The following is a 19,631-nucleotide window of genomic DNA, read 5'->3' as shown; positions in this document are numbered from 1 at the left end:
ACTTGATTTTACTGATATTAATCTGAATAAAACATTAGAAAATTGCCTTGCATTTCACAACATGAATTTCTTTCTTCATCGTGACAAACATACGACGGACCCAACCACACTCAAACTGATTATAAGCATCCAGGCTTTTGTAGGCTTTTAGACTGTCCATGGTGTAGGGAACTTAGCAAGAGTGTCAAATAATTTACTATGTCTGGATAGGTCACAGCTGGCAGAATGTCAGCATCTTGCTCCCACTCAGCCCCAGCATCACTGTAAGGGTCAAAACCATTGATCAGTCAGTTTCTCTATCATTTCCTTTCAGCAGGGTTTTGAAATAATCTGCCATGTTGACAGACCATACGCAGACTAGCCACTGCCCCCCCCCCCCCCCCCCCCCAAATCTCACATAGGTTTCTTTCAAATCAACTGTTGTCAATAAATCATAAATAAAACACCTCAGATTTGTTTAAGTCGTTTGTCACTCCACTTTATTCCCGTGGGTTCGCTTACTGCTGCCGTTATTTCCCCCCCAACCACGAGTTTGTTGTACTTGGGCAATTCCATGTAAATGTCAACCTCACCATGCAAAAATAAAGCAATATGTAATACATCAAAACCACTCCCAGAGATATCACCTAGGCCTGTATTTTACAGATGTGAATAAGTTGAACCAATTTGTAACCAACCTAATATGTCACAGTCAGTCTTTCTTTCTTATAATGTAAAACCCAAGCTAAAATCAACTTTGATCATGTACAATTCTATATTATTGCCACAAGCCACAGAAATGTATGCTAAAATCCACAAAACAGCAAAACAATAGCCATCCTAAATATTATTTAAGAACTTTGATAGTTTTAGCTGATATTTAGAGAGTTTTTCAAAGGGTTATGGTGGTTAAATTGCTGATTTTCTAAACATATGCCATGTCTATTTCAGATGCGTCACATCCATAACGCTGACTTTTCCTTCCGAAACTCTGCATGAAATACAAAATATTTTAAACAAAGATTTTTTAATATTCACCTTGGGCCCCTCTATCAAATGGATATCTCCATTTCGACATTAGGTTTACGATTTCACAGTGTTTGATAAAAATGTACAGTCACCCAAGAAAAGTGATACTTTTTCTGTCACATCCATAACGCATCTTTTATTGCCATTTTCTGGCATGCCCTAGATGTACTATGGGAATTGTTCTTGTTCTATCACTTCTCCAGTATGGTACAGCCTTAAAATATGCAACACCTGTTTAAATACTGGGAGACAATAAAACATGCACTGGGTCATTTGTTGCCATTTTGAGTTCAAGTGTCATGTCCATAACGCTGGAATTGCCCACTTCTGATATGGCAAAGAGTGCTATTGCTTCCGGTAGTGGTGATGTCCATGGTAGTGGTCTATTGAGCTCCAAGCCTCTGATCCCTGGAGAGAGAGAACTCTAACAATTCGCTCTGGCAGTAATGAAGCCTGTTACTTTAACTCAAGGCTAAAGGCCCAACTCGCAAAGCTCTGCATCCTGTTTTCGTTCTGGTTTTATTCTTAAAGTTGTGACCAGAAGTGATTTATATCCTCACCGCTTTGATGCTTCTTTCAGGATGCTATTCTCGCTGCTATTCTTCATCTGCCATGCTGTGTACAAAGTACAAGTGTGTAACCAGGAAATTCATTCTAGTTTTCACATGAAGTCTGTTTTGTTGAAGTTAGCAACTGTTCACTGATGGAGACTTGAGTGTAAAACTATTCAGAACAACTGCAGTCTTAAAGTTATCATGATGATTGTAGTCCTTACCCATCATAGAAGATGGCTCTGGACACTTCCAGTTTTGCTAAGTGTGTCTTTTGACAGTCCATGCAGGGCCATCCTTCACAGGGGCAATGCAGTGAGACTCCAACCAGATGTAGGGCATCAGGATGGATCAGGCAGGTCTGAGGGGCAGGAGGAATGCAGGCCATTTTGTTCAACGACCATTTCGTCCAATGCCTTTTCATCCAATAGTGAAGACGTTTCGCCCAAAGCCTTTTTTATACGCACTATTAATTATTTTATATTTCTTGTATTTGTTTGAAAAAAGGAGGAATTCTCAATGGAATTTGACCGATGCAAAACACAGTTTTGTAGCGTGTAGTTTAACCATCTGCCACTCACCAACTGCGAGGTTGTGAAATCTAATCTCGAATAACGATCACCCTAGGCTCGCCTTTCTTGGCAAGTGTGGTCAAAACGATGGGTTCCTATCGAGTATTCATGTAAATTCCAAGAAATATTTGACAAAAGCTCTTTCCTTGTGCATGTTGGGGACCACTATTGCAAAATGAAAACAAAACCAGAAATGATGGGAATCAGTGAGTGTCAACTTTGGGCATGTTCACCACATATAAATTAATTGATAGTGTGTATGAAAATGGCTTTGGACAAATTTTCTCAATTATTGGATGAAATGGCATTGGACGAAATGGTCACTGGACCAAAGTGTCCTGATCCTGGCAGGAGAGGTCAGCCTCTTAATGGTGTCTGAGGAGAGAGCAAGAGAGAGAACAGGTTGTTGGGCATACCTGGTGTCACCTAATGAGTAGCAGTATACATTTTACATTGAGTGCAAGCCGGGACGCTGGCAAGACTGACAGCATAACTAAAAGGGAGAGCCAGAAGGTAATACAGACATGAGGGAGCCCTGGGACATAAAGCAGCCAGCCACTTCACCGTCAACAAACCTGAGTGAAGGTTTGAGACTGGGGGGTGACAGCATCCATACATCCCAGTTTACCAAAATACTCTATGCCTGAGGACCCTCCAGATCTACTCCTTTACCTCATAAAAAACTATTAACAAAAGGCTTGACTAAACAGAGATGTTTTCAGCAGAGACTTAAACGCTGACACTGTGTCCGAGTCCTGAACGCTACTTGGAAGGCTGTTCCATATCTGTGGGGCTTTGTAAGAAAAGTCTCTACCCCCTGATGTAGCCTTCACTATATGAGATACCAGCAGATAGCTTGCACCTTTTGATCTAAGTAGGCATGGTGGGTCAAAAAGGACCAGAAGTTTGCTCAGGTACTGTGGTGCGAGACCATTCAGTGCTTTAAAGGTGAATAGTAGTATTTTATAAACAATACAAAATTTGATTGGGAGCCAATGCAGTGTGGATAAGACAGGGGTGATGAGGTCATATCTTCTAGTTCTAGTAAGGACTCTTTCTGCTGCATTTTGAACTGACTGGAGCTTGTTTATGCACTTATTGGAATATCCAGATAGTAAGGCATTACAATAATCCAACCTGGAGGTAACAAAAGCATTAAGTAGTTTTACTGCATCATGTAGTGACATTAAATTTCTTGTCTTGGCAATATTTCTGAGATGAAAGAAAGCTAACCTTATAATGTAGATAGATTAGGGATAAAATTATTTATCCCTATAGATTAGGGATAAAATTAGCTCATGTTTTAAGTCGTTCAAATTCTGTAAAGCTGCTTTGCGACAATGTTTATTGTTAAAAGCGCTGTACAAATAAACTTGATTTGATTTGATAATGTTATCAGTATGAGTTTCAAACAAAAGACTGGAGTCAATCACTACGTTTACATGCACATAGAGAGAATCGAATTTCTGCCGTTGCTCGACTGAAATCGAAGTTCAAAATGCCATGTATACACCTTAATTCGGCTGAAATTGAACTGAACTTGATTTCTCGGAATCGAGCTACACGACCTAGTTTATGCGATTTCTGCCGAGCTACTTTGTGCATGTATACCCTATCGAGCTAGTTGTCGAGCTACTTCCGGAAGTGACGAGTGACGAGACCACAAGCGGGAAACACAACAGCCTCGGTTGGCATGACAACGAATCATAACAACGGCATGAATCTTTTCTTTTTGTGGCGTTGTTTGCACTGTTAAAATTTAGCTCACTTACTGTATCACCAAATACATCTGTACAGCTGTTGCATAGCTGTGAATTGTGTACATAAACAAGTCATTGTATTTGTGTGTGTGTGTCCAACATCTGAAGAATGTCAATAAAAACAAAACAATTGAACTTTTTGTGTGTTTATTAAGACATAAGTTAAATTGTAAGCAAAAAAAAAAAAATTTTTTGTAAGCAAAAAATGGACTTTAGAAAAATATTATTGTGCAAAATAAGTTGTCTTACAAAACAGTGGTCTGCGCCGGACAGTTTGTAGCCATAGTCTGTTAGAGAGCACGGAACTGCTAGTGTTGCCAGATTGGGGGTTTTAAGTGCATTTTAGCGGATTTGAACATGTTTTGGGCTGGAAAACGTCAGCAGTATCTGGCAACACTATAGCTCTTCTTCATGACGACAACCGGAAGTGTACCAACACGATGGGGCGTGTAGCGCCACGTGTGGCTTGGGTGCACAATGCACCTTGCACAATAGCCCGATTTCACTTGTGCATGTAGGATTGGATTTCTCTGGCACCCCTGCTGGGACCCTTTGCTCAATTACCAACAGCAGCTCGATTTGGATGTGCATGTAAACGTAGTGACTGATCACACCGAGGTCTTTTATTGCTGCACGTGAAGAACAGAAAGGCCATCTAGAGTTACTCTGTAATCAAAAAACCTACTTCTGGCTGCATGTGGTCCTAGTACAGGTACTTCTGTCTTGTCCGAGTTAAGTAGAAGGAAATTCATAAGCATCCAGTATCTAATGTCCTTGACACATTTCTCAGTTTTATTAAGCTATTGTGTCTCATCTGGCTTTTCAGAAACATACAATTGTGTGTCATCGCATAACAGTGGAAGCTGATATCATGCTTACGAATAATCTAACCCATAGGTAGCAGGTATAAAGGAAAAAAAAAAGCAGTGGGCCGAAGACAGAACCTTGTGGAACATCAAACTTGACCTTAGTATGGCCAGAAAAGTCACGATTTACATCAACAAACTGATAATGATCAGTTAAATAAGAGCTGAGCCAGGAGAGGGCCGTTCCCTTAATTCTCACAACGTTTTCTAATCTGTCCAGGAGAATGGAATGATCAGTGGTGTCAAAGGTTGCAGTAAGGTCAAGCAATACAAGCAGGGAGACACAGCCCTGATCAGATGCCAACAGTCCAGGACTCAACGTTAAAGTGCCATTCCACCATTGGATGTATTTTTTTGGCATAAAATACAATATATTTCATGACAACATGACTAGACAGGGACATCTTTTAGCTTCAAAATGATATATCAAACGTAATTTTTTGACAACGACAAGTATATTAATTTTGCGACCAAAGTCACCTACCCTTTTAATTTCCACGCGGTAGTGAAACGTGATGTCATCGGCAGGTTCCCCTTCTTGTGTACCACGTCACGTGTGACGTGACACAGATTATCAGCAATGGCGGATAGAACGCGATTGTCAGCTTCGGAAAAGAAGCAAAGGAAAATAGCAAGTGATACCCAAAGGAGACGGTCGATGGTGAATATCGGCACAGCGATCGACAAGTGGAAATCGCGTTCTATCCGCCATTGCTGATAATCTGTGCCACGTCACACGTGACGTGGTAGACAAGAAGGGGAACCTGCTGATGACATCACGTTTCACTACCGCGCGGAAATTAAAAGGGTAGGTGACTTTGGTCGCAAAATTAATATACTTGTCGTTGTCAAAAAATTATGTTTGATATATCATTTTGAAGCTAAAAGATTTCTCTGTCTAGTCATGTTGTCATAAAATATATTGTATTTTATGCCAAAGAATACATCCAATGGTGGAATGGCACTTTAACTTTTGACACCTTTTGCCCTGCAGGGCAAATTGCCTCAAAAAAACTTTTGCCCACCTTGAATTTCCTTTTGCCCTAAAAATTTTGTGGTATTTCAGCAAGTTTTCAAGTACATGGTTCAAGGCAATATGGATATGTTTTCTAGGGGTATAATTGAGTTATTTAGACAAAAGTTCATGTTTTAAAAAAAACAAAAAAAGAAATTTAAACAGCATTTATTTCTGCAACTTTTCTGAAATGTGCTGCTGACATCAAATTCAAAATGAGCATATATTTTTCAAAAAACAATACAATTTCTGTTTCAACATTTGATATGTTGCCTTTGTACTATTTTCAATGAAATATAGGGTTTCCATGAATTGCAAATCTTCGCATTGTTTTTATTTGTTTTACACAGCGTCACAACTTTTTGCAGTTGGGGCTATAATTCGCTGAACTGACTGGGTAGACTTGTTTTTTTGGCTACATATGTTCGTATAAAGAACTTCAAACGGATTGAATTTTTGTTCAGGTTTTTATATGATGCCTACATTATCATTATAAATAACTGTGACACCTTCTCCTCAGGGCGGCACGGTGGTGTAGTGGTTAGCGCTGTCGCCTCATAGTAAGAAGGTCCGGGTTCGAGCCCTGTGGCCAGTGAGGGCCTTTCTGTGTGGAGTTTGCATGTTCTTCCCATGTCCGCGTGGGTTTCCTCCAGGTGCTCCGGTTTCCCCCACAGTCCAAAGACATGCAGGTTAGGTTAACTGGTGACTCTAAATTGACTGTAGGTGTGAATGTGAGTGTGAATGGTTGTCTGTGTCTATGTGTCAGCCCTGTGATGACCTGCCGACTTGTCCAGGGTGTGTCCCGCCTTTTGCCCGTAGTCAGCTGGGATAGGCTCCAGCTTGCCTGCGACCCTGTAGAACAGGATAAAGCGGCTAGAGATAATGAGATGAGACATTCTCCTCAACCATTTAGATGAGGCTGATGCATATAGCTGAGGACGAAGTGTATAGCTTCATTTAAATGCTCCATACTCATTTGGTTTGATCCACATTTCCGTTAAACATAGTACATTAAACTCCTGATCCGTAATAATCCCATGAACAATTCGTCTCATGCTGCAGTGCTACACTGATACTGTTGTAGTTAAATCATTATTTGTCGTAATTAATGACTACTTAAATACATAAGATCAAAAGAAAACATTAGCAATCTTGTTTTAAACATCACTATAAGATTGTTTATAATATGTAGTCATATGAACAATTCAATTTCAGCAAAAACATTAATAATCTGACAACTTTAAATCATGCAATGTCTCTGAGTTAGTGCACTTGTGGGTCTGAAATGGAACTGAATAAGTAAACGTCTTTACACACTGTGAGCAGTGAAACGGCTTCTCCCCTGTGTGAATGTACTGGTATATTTTGAGATGACACTGCATCGCAAAACTCTTTCCACACTGTGAGCAATGATGTGTGTTGGAGCCAGTATTTACCCCTTGTTAGTGTGTGTGCACCCTCTACAGGCCTGGAGGATATTGTGTCCAGGGGGATGATAAATACCTAGCCAGGAAAAGCTAGTATCTCACTGGGCTGTGACAGCTTGTGACAAATTGCCAACGTCATTCGCGAGAGAGTTTCAAAAGTGTCTTGAAACATTCACGGGGCTTCTCAATTTCATCGTATGAGTTGCAAAGTGTCGCTCCTTCGTTGCTGAAATTTTGAACATGTTCAAAAAATTTGTGTGACAAAATTTCTCTCAAAGTAGCCGCAAATGCATCGCTGGTGTTGCAAAGCCGTCGTGAACCCTTCTCGAGTCAGTTTCCATGAGGCTTCCACTATTTCCTCGCCTGCCGAGGGAAAGCCGGGCTGCGACAGCCTGCGACTATTTGGAGACACAACAATTGCGGTAAAATATACTAATATCAATTCCGTGTCATTCCAAGTGAAAATTGTCACTAATTCGCATATTTTATCGCAATTGTTGTGTCTCCAGCTAGTCGCAGGCTGTTGCAGCCCAGTGAGATACTACCCAAAGGACCAGGTGTGGCTGATTGGAGACAACAGCTTCTTATGTCTGTCTCCTGCTGTAAAAAGAAAGAAAGCAAGCACAACTTTATTCATCACACACTTGTAAAATTCATCTCTGCATTTAACCCATTTGAAGCAGTGAACACACACTTGCACACACATGAGCAATGAGCACATGCACATACCCAGAGCAGTGGGCAGCCATGCCAACAGCGCCCGGGGAGTAGTTGGGAGTTAGGTGCCTCGCTCAAGGGCACCTCAGCCCAAGGCCGTCCCATATTAACCTAACCGCATGTCTTTGAACTGTGGGGGAAACCGGAGCACCTGGAGGAAACCCACGCAGACACGGGGAGAACATGCAAACTCCACACAGAAAGGCCACTGCCGGCCGCTGGGCTTGAACCCAGAACCTCCTTGCTGTGAGGTGACAGTGCTAACCACTTACACCACTGTGCCGCCCAAACTGTGCTCCAGTTTACCATCTTGTAGGGGTGTAATGGTACATGTATTTGTACCGGACCATTTGCGGTACGATGCAGATGTGTACCAAATGCAATCTTGAAACAGTAATTAAATTTAACTGTCGTGCATAACACAAATTCAATACATTTGAAGTTCTTCATACTAACTGTCCAGGTTGTTGTGTTATGCTGAGATAATCATTATAAATAACCGTGACACTGCCTCTTCTGCCAGTTAGGTGAGGCTGGTGTATATAACTGTAACCAGGAGGACTAGTTTCATTTAATGCATGGTTTAATCCATGTTTCTCTTAAACACAGTACATTAAACTCCTGATCAGTAATAAGTTCATTAACAATTAGTGCTTTAAATGCAAGAGATCTAATATTTAGTAGTCCTACCTTTAGATCAAAGGTGCTGGCAGTGGCTGTACAGTCAGTATGATCCAATTTTATATTATCTAGATTACTAGAACAAACTCTGAGTATTACTGTGGGTGGTAAAAGAGAGCAACTGGACTTGCTTGAAGATTCTTGAAGACATTTCACCTCTCATCCGAAAGGCGTCTTCAGTTCTGTCTGACTAATAGGGAAGATCAGGTATTTCACAACATACCAAAGGCAAGGATGCGCAAATTTCAAACATTGCTGTCTAAAACCACCTCCTCCAGCAAGACAGAAGTGCTGACTTGGAGGAAGAAATCTGACCAGGCTACACAACCGTACATAGAAGAGAAATGGGTGAAGAACTTATCTGACAGGGTACTCACCCAACCAGAGAAAGATGTTTTATCCAAGGGACTCAACTTTGCAGTTTCACCAGAGCGGATACCAGTGGTAAACCTCATCACAGCCACAGAGTCAGTCATCAGAAACAACGATCTGACCAACACAGAGGCAGAGCAACTTAGACTGAAGATATTAGCTGCTCTGTCCAGTGCGAAAGCACCCCCCTCCAATCTCACCAGCCAAGAAAGGAGGGCTCTTGCATTGCTTCAAAGAGACTGTAACATCACCATCCTTCCTGCTGACAAAGGGAGATGCACAGTGGTGCTAAACACAGCAGACTACCACTCAAAGATGGACAGTCTCCTCAGTGACACAACCACCTATGAAACCTTGAGGTGGGACCCCACCAGTTGTTACAAAAAGAAAGTTGTTAGCTGCCTGCAACAACTAGAAAAGGACCAAGCCATCAACCGATCTCTGTACTACAGATTGTACCCTGGGGAAGCCATTCCCCTTATATACAGACTCCCCAAGATTCACAAGGAAGGAGCTCCACTCAGACCCATCATCAGCAGTATAAACTCTGTCACCTATAACATTGCCAAACACCTAGCCACTATCCTGGCTCCTCTTGTTGGAAACACGCCACATCACATCACTTATACAGGAAGGGACAGAGCAGGCTATACTTCCTTAGGAGGCGGCGGTCCTTTAACATCTGCAGGAAACTCCTGTGGATGTTCTATCAGTCTATGGTCTCCAGTGTCCTGTTTTACACCGTGGTGTGCTGGGGGACAGCACATCCAAGAAGGACACATCCAGGCTGGACAAACTGATCAGGCAGGCTGGCTCTGTGGTCAGCATGAAGCTGGACTCTCTGGTGACAGTGTCAGAGAAGAGGTCTATGGACAAACTATTGAACATCATGGACTATGCCAGTCACCCTCTGCACACTGTCATCAGCAACCAGAGGAGCCTGTTCAGTGACCGAATGCTCCTTCCCAAGTGCAGGACGAACAGACTCAAAAACTCCTTTGTCCCTCATGCCAATAGACTGTACAACTCCTCTCTGGGGGGGAGGAGGGGTAACAGGAGGACAGAGGACGGGAAGGAGCAGTAGCCTAGCCTAACAATAAGCAATACTGGACAATGTGCAATATAATGTGCAATATAAAGTGCAGTATCTTTCCTGCTCCCCCCCCACACACAATACACACTTACCCTAACCCCACTTCTCCTCCCTCCCCCCTTCCTCTCTTCCCCATATCTTATTCTTTTATATTTGTATATGTAAATACTTAATTTTGTCAGCCCTGTGATGACCTGGCGACTTGTCCAGGGTGTACCCCGCCTTTCGCCCGTAGTCAGCTGGGATAGGCTCCAGCTTGCCTGCGACCCTGTAGAACAGGATAAAGCAGCTAGAGATAATGAGATGAGATGAGACTTAATTTATTTTAATTTATCTATAAGTTTTTCTCTATTTCTTTTCTCTGTTTATCTGTAATGATGCTGCTGGAATCTTAATTTCCGGGATGCCCCTTTTCCACCAAAACAGTTCCAGGGCTGGTTCGGGGCCAGTGCTTAGTTTGGAACCGGGTTTTCTGTTTCCACTGACAAAGAACTGGCTCTGGGGCCAGAAAAACTGGTTCCAGGCTAGCACCAACTCTCTGCTGGGCCAGAGGAAAGAACCGCTTACATCAGCGGGGGGGGGGGGGGGGGCGGAGTTGTTAAGACCAACAACAATAACAAGACCGCGAAAGATCGCCATTTTTAAGCGACGAGAAGCAGCAGCTGTACAAACGCGAAGTCATCCATTATTATTATTGTTGTTGCCGCTGCTGCTTCTTCCGTGTTGTTTTTGCTTTGATATTCGCGCCAAGGTTTATGTAAATGTAGCGCCTTAACTGACGTATACAGCGACGTAATGATGTTTACATCGACGTAATGACATGGCTCCGCTTAGCACCGTGAGCTATGGAAAAGCAAACTGGTTCTCAGCTGGCTCGCAAGTTGAACGAGTTGTGAACCAGCACTGGCTCCGAACCAGCCCTGGAACTGAGTTGGTGGAAAAGGGGTATGAGGGAACCCTCCCAAAGGGATCAATAAAGTTTTATCTAATCTTATCTAATCTTAAAAACTCCCAAGATTTTGCTCCTAAAGTTGCAGACCTCAAACTAGACTCAGATGAAACCATGGTTTCCTACGATGTCACTTCTCTTTTCACCTGCATTCCCACCACAGAAGCAGTCGAATCTGTTAGAAAATGACTCCTTCAAGACGGCACCTTACTGGATAGGACGAACCTCACCATGTACCAGATTTGCACCCTGCTTGACTTCTGCCTGACCACCACCTATTTCCAGTTTAATGAAAGTTTCTACAGACAGAAGCATGGATGCGCCATGGGCTCATCGGTGTCTCCTATTGTGGCCAATCTATACATGGAGGAAGTGGAACATAAAGCTTTGACCACTTTTTCAGAAGTTGCTCCCAGCCACTGGTTCAGATATGTGGATGACACCTGGGTTAAAATCAAAACCCATGAGGTGGAAGCCTTTTCTAAGCACATCAATGCAGTGGATATCAACATCAGTTTCACTCGGGAGGACGTCAGTGGGAATAATCTAGCCTTCTTGGATTGTGATGTACACATTAGACAAGATCGAAGCCTTTGCATTGAGGTCTACCGGAAAACCCCACATACAGACCAATACCTACTTTTTGACTCACACCACCTAGTGGAACACAAATTGAGGGTCATTAGGACCTTGCAACACAGGGCTCAGAACATTCCTACAACGGTAGAGGGAAAAGAGAAGGAGCAGAATCACATCAAGAAAGCACTTCAGAACTGTGGGTATCCCAACTGGGCTTGCTTCAAGAGCAGAAAAAGGAACATAATGGACAAGGAGGATAACAGGAACAAATGCAAGAACATTGTCATTCACTACATTTCTGGTCTATCTGAGAAACTCAGGAGGATCTTCTACAAGCGCAACATTCCGGTACATTTCAGACCCAGTAACACCCTAAAGCAGAAACTGGTCCACCCTAAGGACAGAATAGCCAGACAAACAGGACAACGTAGCATATGCAGTTCAGTGCAGTGAGGAATGCACGGCCTCGTATATTGGGGGGAAAAAAAAAACAACCGCTTCATAGGCGCATGGCTCAACACAGGAGAGCCAGTTCTTCAGGCCAGGGCTCTGCTGTCTATCTTGAGCTTAACAACAAAGGACACTCATTTCAGGATTGCAACGTACACATTTTAGCCAGAGAGGATCGTTGGTATGAACAAGGAGTTAAAGAAGCCATTTTTGTCAACCTGGAACGGCCATCACTGAACAGAGGTGGGGGTCTAAGACATCATTTATCAGCCACCTACAATGCAGTCCTTGGCACACTTCCCAGACAACTGAATGCACACCAGAACCCAGCTGTTTTCAGTGACTCACAAGAGGACAGAGAGAACCAACAATCCACTGATCATCTCAACGACTCTCTCGGCCATTCACACCCATCCCCCAGTGACCCACACCAACAGAATGACTCAACGACACCTTAGGATTGCTTTTCATCCATGAGAGGATAAATACCTGATATTTCCTATTAGTCAGACAGAGCTGAAGAAGCCTTTCGGATGAGAGGTGAAACGTCTTCAAGAATCTTCAAGCAAGTCCAGTTGCTCTCTTTTATCACCCACAGTTTTCTATGACCTGGATGACTGAGAATCTTCACAGACATCTGAGTATTACTACTAGTTTTTCGTTTAGCTTGGGAAACAGTCTCTATATAGTGGACCCTGAGTGATGACTCTGTGCAGCTAGCAGACAGTCAGTTTAGCCTGTTCATCTACTCCCTGGCCTTGGCTCTGGATTGTCACAGATTAACTAGGCCTCGTCTGAGAATATGAGCTACGTTGTGAGAAATGAGAGCAGCACCTTCCCGAGTGGGATGAATACCGTCGCGCCCTAACAGATTTGTTGTTTGATCTTTAGCTGTGTGAGGACATGAAAACAGAGATATCCACGGATGGAGGGACGTCAGAAGTCCGTGTGAAGAAAGAGGAGACGCTGGAGCTGAAAATCTACAACCATGGAGATGACCTCAATAATCCACCTGAAGGTCTCTCTGTTAAAGTGGAAGATCCTGACAAAAAAGACTACCTCTGTAAGACATCGGGCCACTCTGGTGTTCAGTAACACTCACTGTTTATTCTACCCTCCACACCATCTGGTGCACTAAAAGTGCAATACAGTACATTTGGGATGTAGCCTCAGTTTCTGATAATTTAATCAACAAATTGAACTTGATATTTTTATTGATAAAGTATGAACTTTGTGAAATATGGTAGCAAGGAATGAGAGAAGCTAAACAATTTATTTATTTATTTACTTATTTATTTAGAATAGAATGCCTTTATTGTCACTGCACAAATGTACAATGAAATTTAGTTCGTCATAGGAGAGTAAAACCACTGCATACATGTGTGCCACCACTTTTGGGTGCTTCAGGCCAAGGCCATCCCATTTTAACCTAACTGCATGTCTTTGAACCGTGAGGGAAGCCGGAGCACCTGGTGGAAACCCACGCAGACATGGGCAGAACATACAAACTCCACACAGAAAGGTCCCCCGTCAGCCGCTGGGCTTGATCCCAGAACCTTCTTGCTTTGAGGCGACAGTGCTAACCACTATACCACCGTGCTGCCCATTTATTTCCTTAAAATACATTAGTCATTATAAGCCAGTGATGTTAACCTGAAGCAAATAAGTATGGAATATCACACGATGGGTCATGCTGTTAGATAAAAATCTATGCCGGGTGATTTATTTTCATATAACAGCACAGCCCAAAGCGTATTATTCACCTCATACTGCACTGATTTGCCTACGATTATCATTTTTAATTTATTAATGAATGACACATTGCATATTTTATTTGTTTCTGTTTACATTTAATGTTACAGAATGTCTGCCATTCTCTCCAGTCACTCATGTGTTTTCTTCTGAGCCAAAAAAAAAAAAAAAAATGCAAGTGGTTGTGTGACTGAGAAACCAGAAAGCACAAACTCCTCTGTCCTGAAGACTTTCCCATCATGGGGAAACTTAATGACTGATACCTGGATCTCCTTCCATAAATGTTAAACATGTCCTTGTGTCTTCACCACATTAAAAGATTATAGTTTTTTTTCCTTCCACCCAATTTCTCTCCAATGTGGTCACCTGCTGGTATCCACCCACTAGTCAAGTCAAGTTTATTTGTATAACGCTTTTAACAATAAACATTGTCGCAAAGCAGCTTTATAGAATTTGAACGACTTAAAATATGAGCTAATTTTATTCCGAATCTATCCCCAATGAGCACGCCTGTGGTGACAGTGGCAAGGAAAAACTCCCTCAGATGACATGAGGAAGAAACCTCAGGAGGAACCAGACTCAAAAGGGAACCCATCCCCATCCTGGCAACAACAGACAACATGACTATAACATTAACAGTCCTAACATAAAGCCAGCTTCATTGATGCTATAAACCCCCCACCGACGGAAACCCAAGCGCAAAACCGTTCACGACCACTGCAGTCCTTAAGTCAGCAAGTCAACTGCAGTCCCCAGCCACAAAAGCACCACTGCAAGAGTCCAGAGTGTCCTCCAGGCACGACCCCCAACTGTCCACATGGGGCTGCCCTCCACAGGAGCGATGCGATGAGACACCAACCAGACACAGGGCACCAGGATGGATCAGGCAGGTCTGAGGAGCAGAAGAGGTCAGCATCTCGATCCCAGGACCGACATGTACAACCCCAATTCCAAAAAAGTTGGGACAAAGTACAAATTGTAAATAAAAACGGAATGCAATGATGTGGAAGTTTCAAAATTCCATATTCAGAATAGAGCATAGATGACATATCAAATGTTTAAACTGAGAAAATGTATCATTTAAAGAGAAAAATTAGGTGATTTTAAATTTCATGACAACACATCTCAAAAAAGTTGGGACAAGGCCATGTTTACCACTGTGAGACATCCCCTTTTCTCTTTACAACAGTCTGTAAATGTCTGGGGACTGAGGAGACAAGTTGCTCAAGTTTAGGGATAGGAATGTTAATCCATTCTTGTCTAATGTAGGATTCTAGTTGCTCAACTGTCTTAGGTCTTTTTTGTCGTATCTTCCGTTTTATGATGCGCCAAATGTTTTCTATGGGTGAAGGATCTGGACTGCAGGCTCACCAGTTCAGTACCTGGACGCTTCTTCTACGCAGCCATGATGCTGTAATTGATGCAGTATGTGGTTTGGCATTGTCATGTTGGAAAATGCAAGGTCTTCCCTGAAAGAGATGTCGTCTGGATGGGAGCATATGTTGCTGTAGAACCTGGCTATACCTTTCAGCATTGATGGTGTCTTTCCAGATGTGTAAGCTGCCCATGCCACACACACGAATGCAACCCCATACCATCAGAGATGCAGGCTTCTGAACTGAGCACTGATAACAACTTGGGTTGTCCTTCTCCTCTTTAGTCCGAATGACACGGCGTCCCTGATTTCCATAAAGAACTTCAAATTTTGATTCGTCTGACCACAGAACAGTTTTCCACTTTGCCACAGTCCATTTTAAATGAGTCTTGGCCCAGAGAAGACGTCTGCGCTTCTGGATCATGTTTAGATACGGCTTCTTCTTTGAACTATAGAGTTTTAGCTGGCAACGGTGGATGGCATGGTGAATTGTGTTCACAGATAATGTTCTCTGGAAATATTCCTGAGCCCATTTTGTGATTTCCAATACAGAAGAATGCCTGTATGTGATGCAGTGCCGTCTAAGGGCCCGAAGATCACGGGCACCCAGTATGGTTTTCCGGCCTTGACCTTTACACACAGAGATTCTTCCAGATTCTCTGAATCTTTTGATGATGATGTGCACTGTAGATGATATGTTCAAACTCTTTGCAATTTTACACTGTCAAACTCCTTTCTGATATTGCTTCACTATTTGTCGGCGCAGAATTAGGGGGATTGGTTATCCTCTTCCCATCTTTACTTCTGAGAGCCACTGCCACTCCACGATGCTCTTTTTATACCCAGTCATGTTAATGACCTATTGCCAATTGACCTAATGAATTGCAATTTGGTCCTCCAGCTGTTCCTTTTTTGTACCTTTAACTTTTCCAGCTTCTTATTGCCCCTTTCCCAACTTTTTTGAGATGTGTTGCTGTCATGAAATTTCAAATGAGCAAATATTTGGCATGAAATTTCAAAATGTCTCACTTTTGACATTTGATATGTTGTCTATGTTCTATTGTGAATACAATATCAGTTTTTGAGATTTGTAAATTATTGCATTCCGTTTTTATTTACAATTTTTACTTTGTCCCAACTTTTTTGGAATCGGGGTTGTAACTCAGAGGGACAGATTTGTGGGGGGGGGACACAGGTTGTTAGGTATGCCCAATGTCACCTGAATAAGTAGGAGCAGTATACATATTGCACTGAGTACAAGCAGGGACTCTGGCAACTAACTATGACAGCATAACTAAAAGGGGAGAGCCAGAAGGTAACACGGGCATGAGGGAGCCCCAGGACATAAAGCAACCAGCCACTACACCGTCAACAAATTCGAGTGAGCAAGTGAGTGGGATCTGATAGCATCCATACGTCCCAGTTTACCAAAACACTCTGAGGACCCTCCAGATGTACACCTTTACCTCATAAACACCATTAACAAAAGGCTTGACTAAACAGATATGTTTTCAGCCTAGACTTAAACGCTGAGACTGTGTCTGATTCCCGAACACTACTTGGAAGGCTGTTCCATAACTGTGGAGCTTTGTAAGAAAAGGCTCTGCCCCCTGATGTAGCCTTGACTATTGCCCCTTTTCCACCAAAGCACCAATTCTATGCTGGGCCAGAGGAAAGAACCGCTTACGTCAGTGGGGGGGGGGGGGGGGGGGAGAGAGTTGTTAAGACCAAGAACAAAGATCGCCATTTTTAAGCGACAAGAAGCAGCAGCTGTACAAATGCAACGTCATCCATTATTATTATTATTATTATTATTATTATTATTGTTGTTGCTGCTGCTGCTTCTTCCGTGTTGTTTTTGCTTCAATATTCGCGCCAAGGTTTATGCAAACATAGCGACGTAACTGACGTATACAACGACGTAATGACGTGGCTTCCCTTAGCACTGCGAGCTATGGAAAAGCAAACTGGTTCTCAGCTGGCTCGCAAGTTGAACGAGTTGTGAACCAGCACCAGCACTGGCCCCGAACCAGCCCTGGAATAGCATGCACCTTTTGATCTAAGTAGGCGTGGCGGGTCATAGAGGACCAGAGGTTCACTCAGGTACTGTGGTGCGAGACCATTCAGTGCTTTAAAGGCCAATAGTAGTACTTTATAATCAATACGAAATTTGATTGGGAGCCAATGCAGTGTGGATAAGACAGGGGTGATGTGGTCATATTTTCTAGTTCTAGTAAGGACTCTTGCTGCTGCATTTTGAACTGACTGGAGCTTGTTTATGCACTTATTGGAACATCCAGACAGTAAGGCATTACAATAATCCAATCTGGAGGTAACGAAAGCATGAACTAGTTTTTCTGCATCATGTCATGACATTAAATTTCTTATCTTAGCAATATTTCTGAAATGAAAGAAAGCTATCCAGGTAATGTTATCAAAGTGAGTTTTGAATGAAAGACTGGGGTCAATAATCACTCCGAGGTCTTTTACTGCTGCACGTGAAGAAACAGAAAGACCATCCAGAGTTACTATGTAATCAGAAAGCTTACTTCTAGCCGCATGTGGTCCTAGTTCAAGTACTTCAGTCTTGTCAGAGTTAAGCAGAAGGAAATTAATAAGCATCCAGTGTCTAATGTCCTTCACACATTCCTCAGTTCTATTAAGCTGGTGTCTCTCATCAGGTTTTGCAGAAACATACAACTGTGTGTCATCAGCATAACAGTGGAAACTAATACCATGTTTACGAATAATATCACGCATATGTAACATATATAAAGAAAAAAACATTAGCCAGGTCTCTCTAACCATGTGAGTGAAGGCTAACACATGATTCCTCCAAGACGTGTAAAGCCATCAAATGCCTTGTAATAAGTCCATGATGTGGATTGAGTACAGAAGCACGGCAGGCAAGAGATGATATTTACAACCCCGATTCCAAAAAAGTTTGGACAAAGTATAAATTGTAAATAAAAACAGAATGCAATAATTTACAAATCTCAAAAACTGGTATTGTATTCACAATAGAACATAGGCAACATATCAAATGTCGAAAGTGAGACATTTTTAAATTTCATGCCAAATATTGGCTCATTTGAAGTTTCATGACAGCAACGCATCTCAAAAAAGTTGGGATGGGGCAATAAAAGGCTGGAAAAGTTAAAGGTACAAAAAAGGAACAGCTGGAGGACCAAATTGCAACTCATTAGGTCAATTGGCAATAGGTCATTAACATGACTGGGTATAAAAAGAGCATCTTGGAGTGGCAGCGGCTCTCAGAAGTAAAGACGGGAAGAGGATCACCAATCCCCCTAATTCTGCGCTGACAAATAGTGGAGCAATATCAAAAAGGAGTTTGACAGTGTAAAATTGCAAAGAATTTGAACATATCATCATCTACAGTGCATAATATCATCAAAAGATTCAGAGAATCTGGAAGAATCTCTGTGTGTAAGGGTCAAGGCCGGAAAACCATACTGGGTGCCCGTGATCTTCGGGCCCTTAGACGGCACTGCATCACATACAGGCATGCTTCTGTATTGGAAATCACAAAAAAGGCTCAGGAATATTTCCAGAGAACATTATCTGTGAACACAATTCACCGTGCCATCCGCTGTTGCCAGCTAAAACTCTATAGTTCAAAGAAGAAGCCGTATCTAAACATGATCCAGAAGCGCAGACGTCTTCTCTGGGCCAAGGCTCATTTAAAATGGACTGTGGCTAAGTGGAAAACTGTTCTGTGGTCAGACAAATCAAAATTTGAAGTTCTTTATGGAAATTAGGGACGCCGTGTCATTCGGACTAAAGAGAAGAAGGACGACCCAAGTTATCAGCGCTCAGTTCAGAAGCCTGCATCTCTGATGGTATGGGGTTGCATTAGTGCGTGTGGCATGGGCAGCTTACACATCTGGAAAGACACCATCAATGCTGAAGGGTATATCCAGGTTCTCGAGCAAGATATGCTCCCATCCAGACGACGTCTCTTTCAGGGAAGACCTTGCATTTTCCAACATGACAATGCCAAACCACATACTGCATCAATTACAGCATCATGGCTGCGTAGAAGAAGGGTCCGGGTACTGAACTGACCAGCCTGCAGTCCAGATCTTTCACCCATAGAAAACATTTGGCGCATCATAAAACGGAAGATACGATAAAAAAGACCTAAGACAGTTGAGCAACTAGAATCCTACATTAGACAAGAATGGGTTAACATTCCTATCCCTAAACTTGAGCAACTTGTCTCCTCAGTCCCCAGACGTTTACAGACTGTTGTAAAGAGAAAAGGGGATGTCTCACAGTGGTAAACATGGCCTTGTCCCAACTTTTTTGAGATGTGTTGTCATGAAATTTAAAATCACCTAATTTTTCTCTTTAAATGATACATTTTCTCAGTTTAAACATTTGATATGTCATCTATGCTCTATTCTGAATATGGAATTTTGAAACTTCCACATCATTGCATTC

General features: G+C 42.4%; 1 protein-coding gene across 3 annotated transcripts in view; it reads left to right on the top strand.

Annotated features, from left to right (window-relative positions):
* LOC132870989 (zinc finger protein 271-like) overlaps window positions 1–19,631 on the top strand; it is an 84,249-nt gene that overhangs the window by 7,820 nt on the left and 56,798 nt on the right. The window contains exon 2 of one of the 3 annotated variants that reach the window (XM_060905073.1): window positions 12,932–13,103. The exons of 1 other annotated variant lie outside the window; for it this stretch is intronic. In XM_060905073.1, the coding sequence (XP_060761056.1) occupies window positions 12,944–13,103 (160 nt within the window). In that variant the 5' untranslated portion in view covers window positions 12,932–12,943. Of the gene's footprint in view, window positions 1–12,931; window positions 13,104–19,631 lie in introns of those variants that run through there. One more of the 3 variants, XM_060905076.1, reaches the window with a different exon arrangement.

Source organism: Neoarius graeffei, chromosome 22, assembly GCF_027579695.1.
Source record: "Neoarius graeffei isolate fNeoGra1 chromosome 22, fNeoGra1.pri, whole genome shotgun sequence".
NCBI classification, from domain to species: Eukaryota; Metazoa; Chordata; class Actinopteri; order Siluriformes; family Ariidae; genus Neoarius; species Neoarius graeffei.
This window is presented reverse-complemented; position numbering and strand designations above follow the sequence as displayed.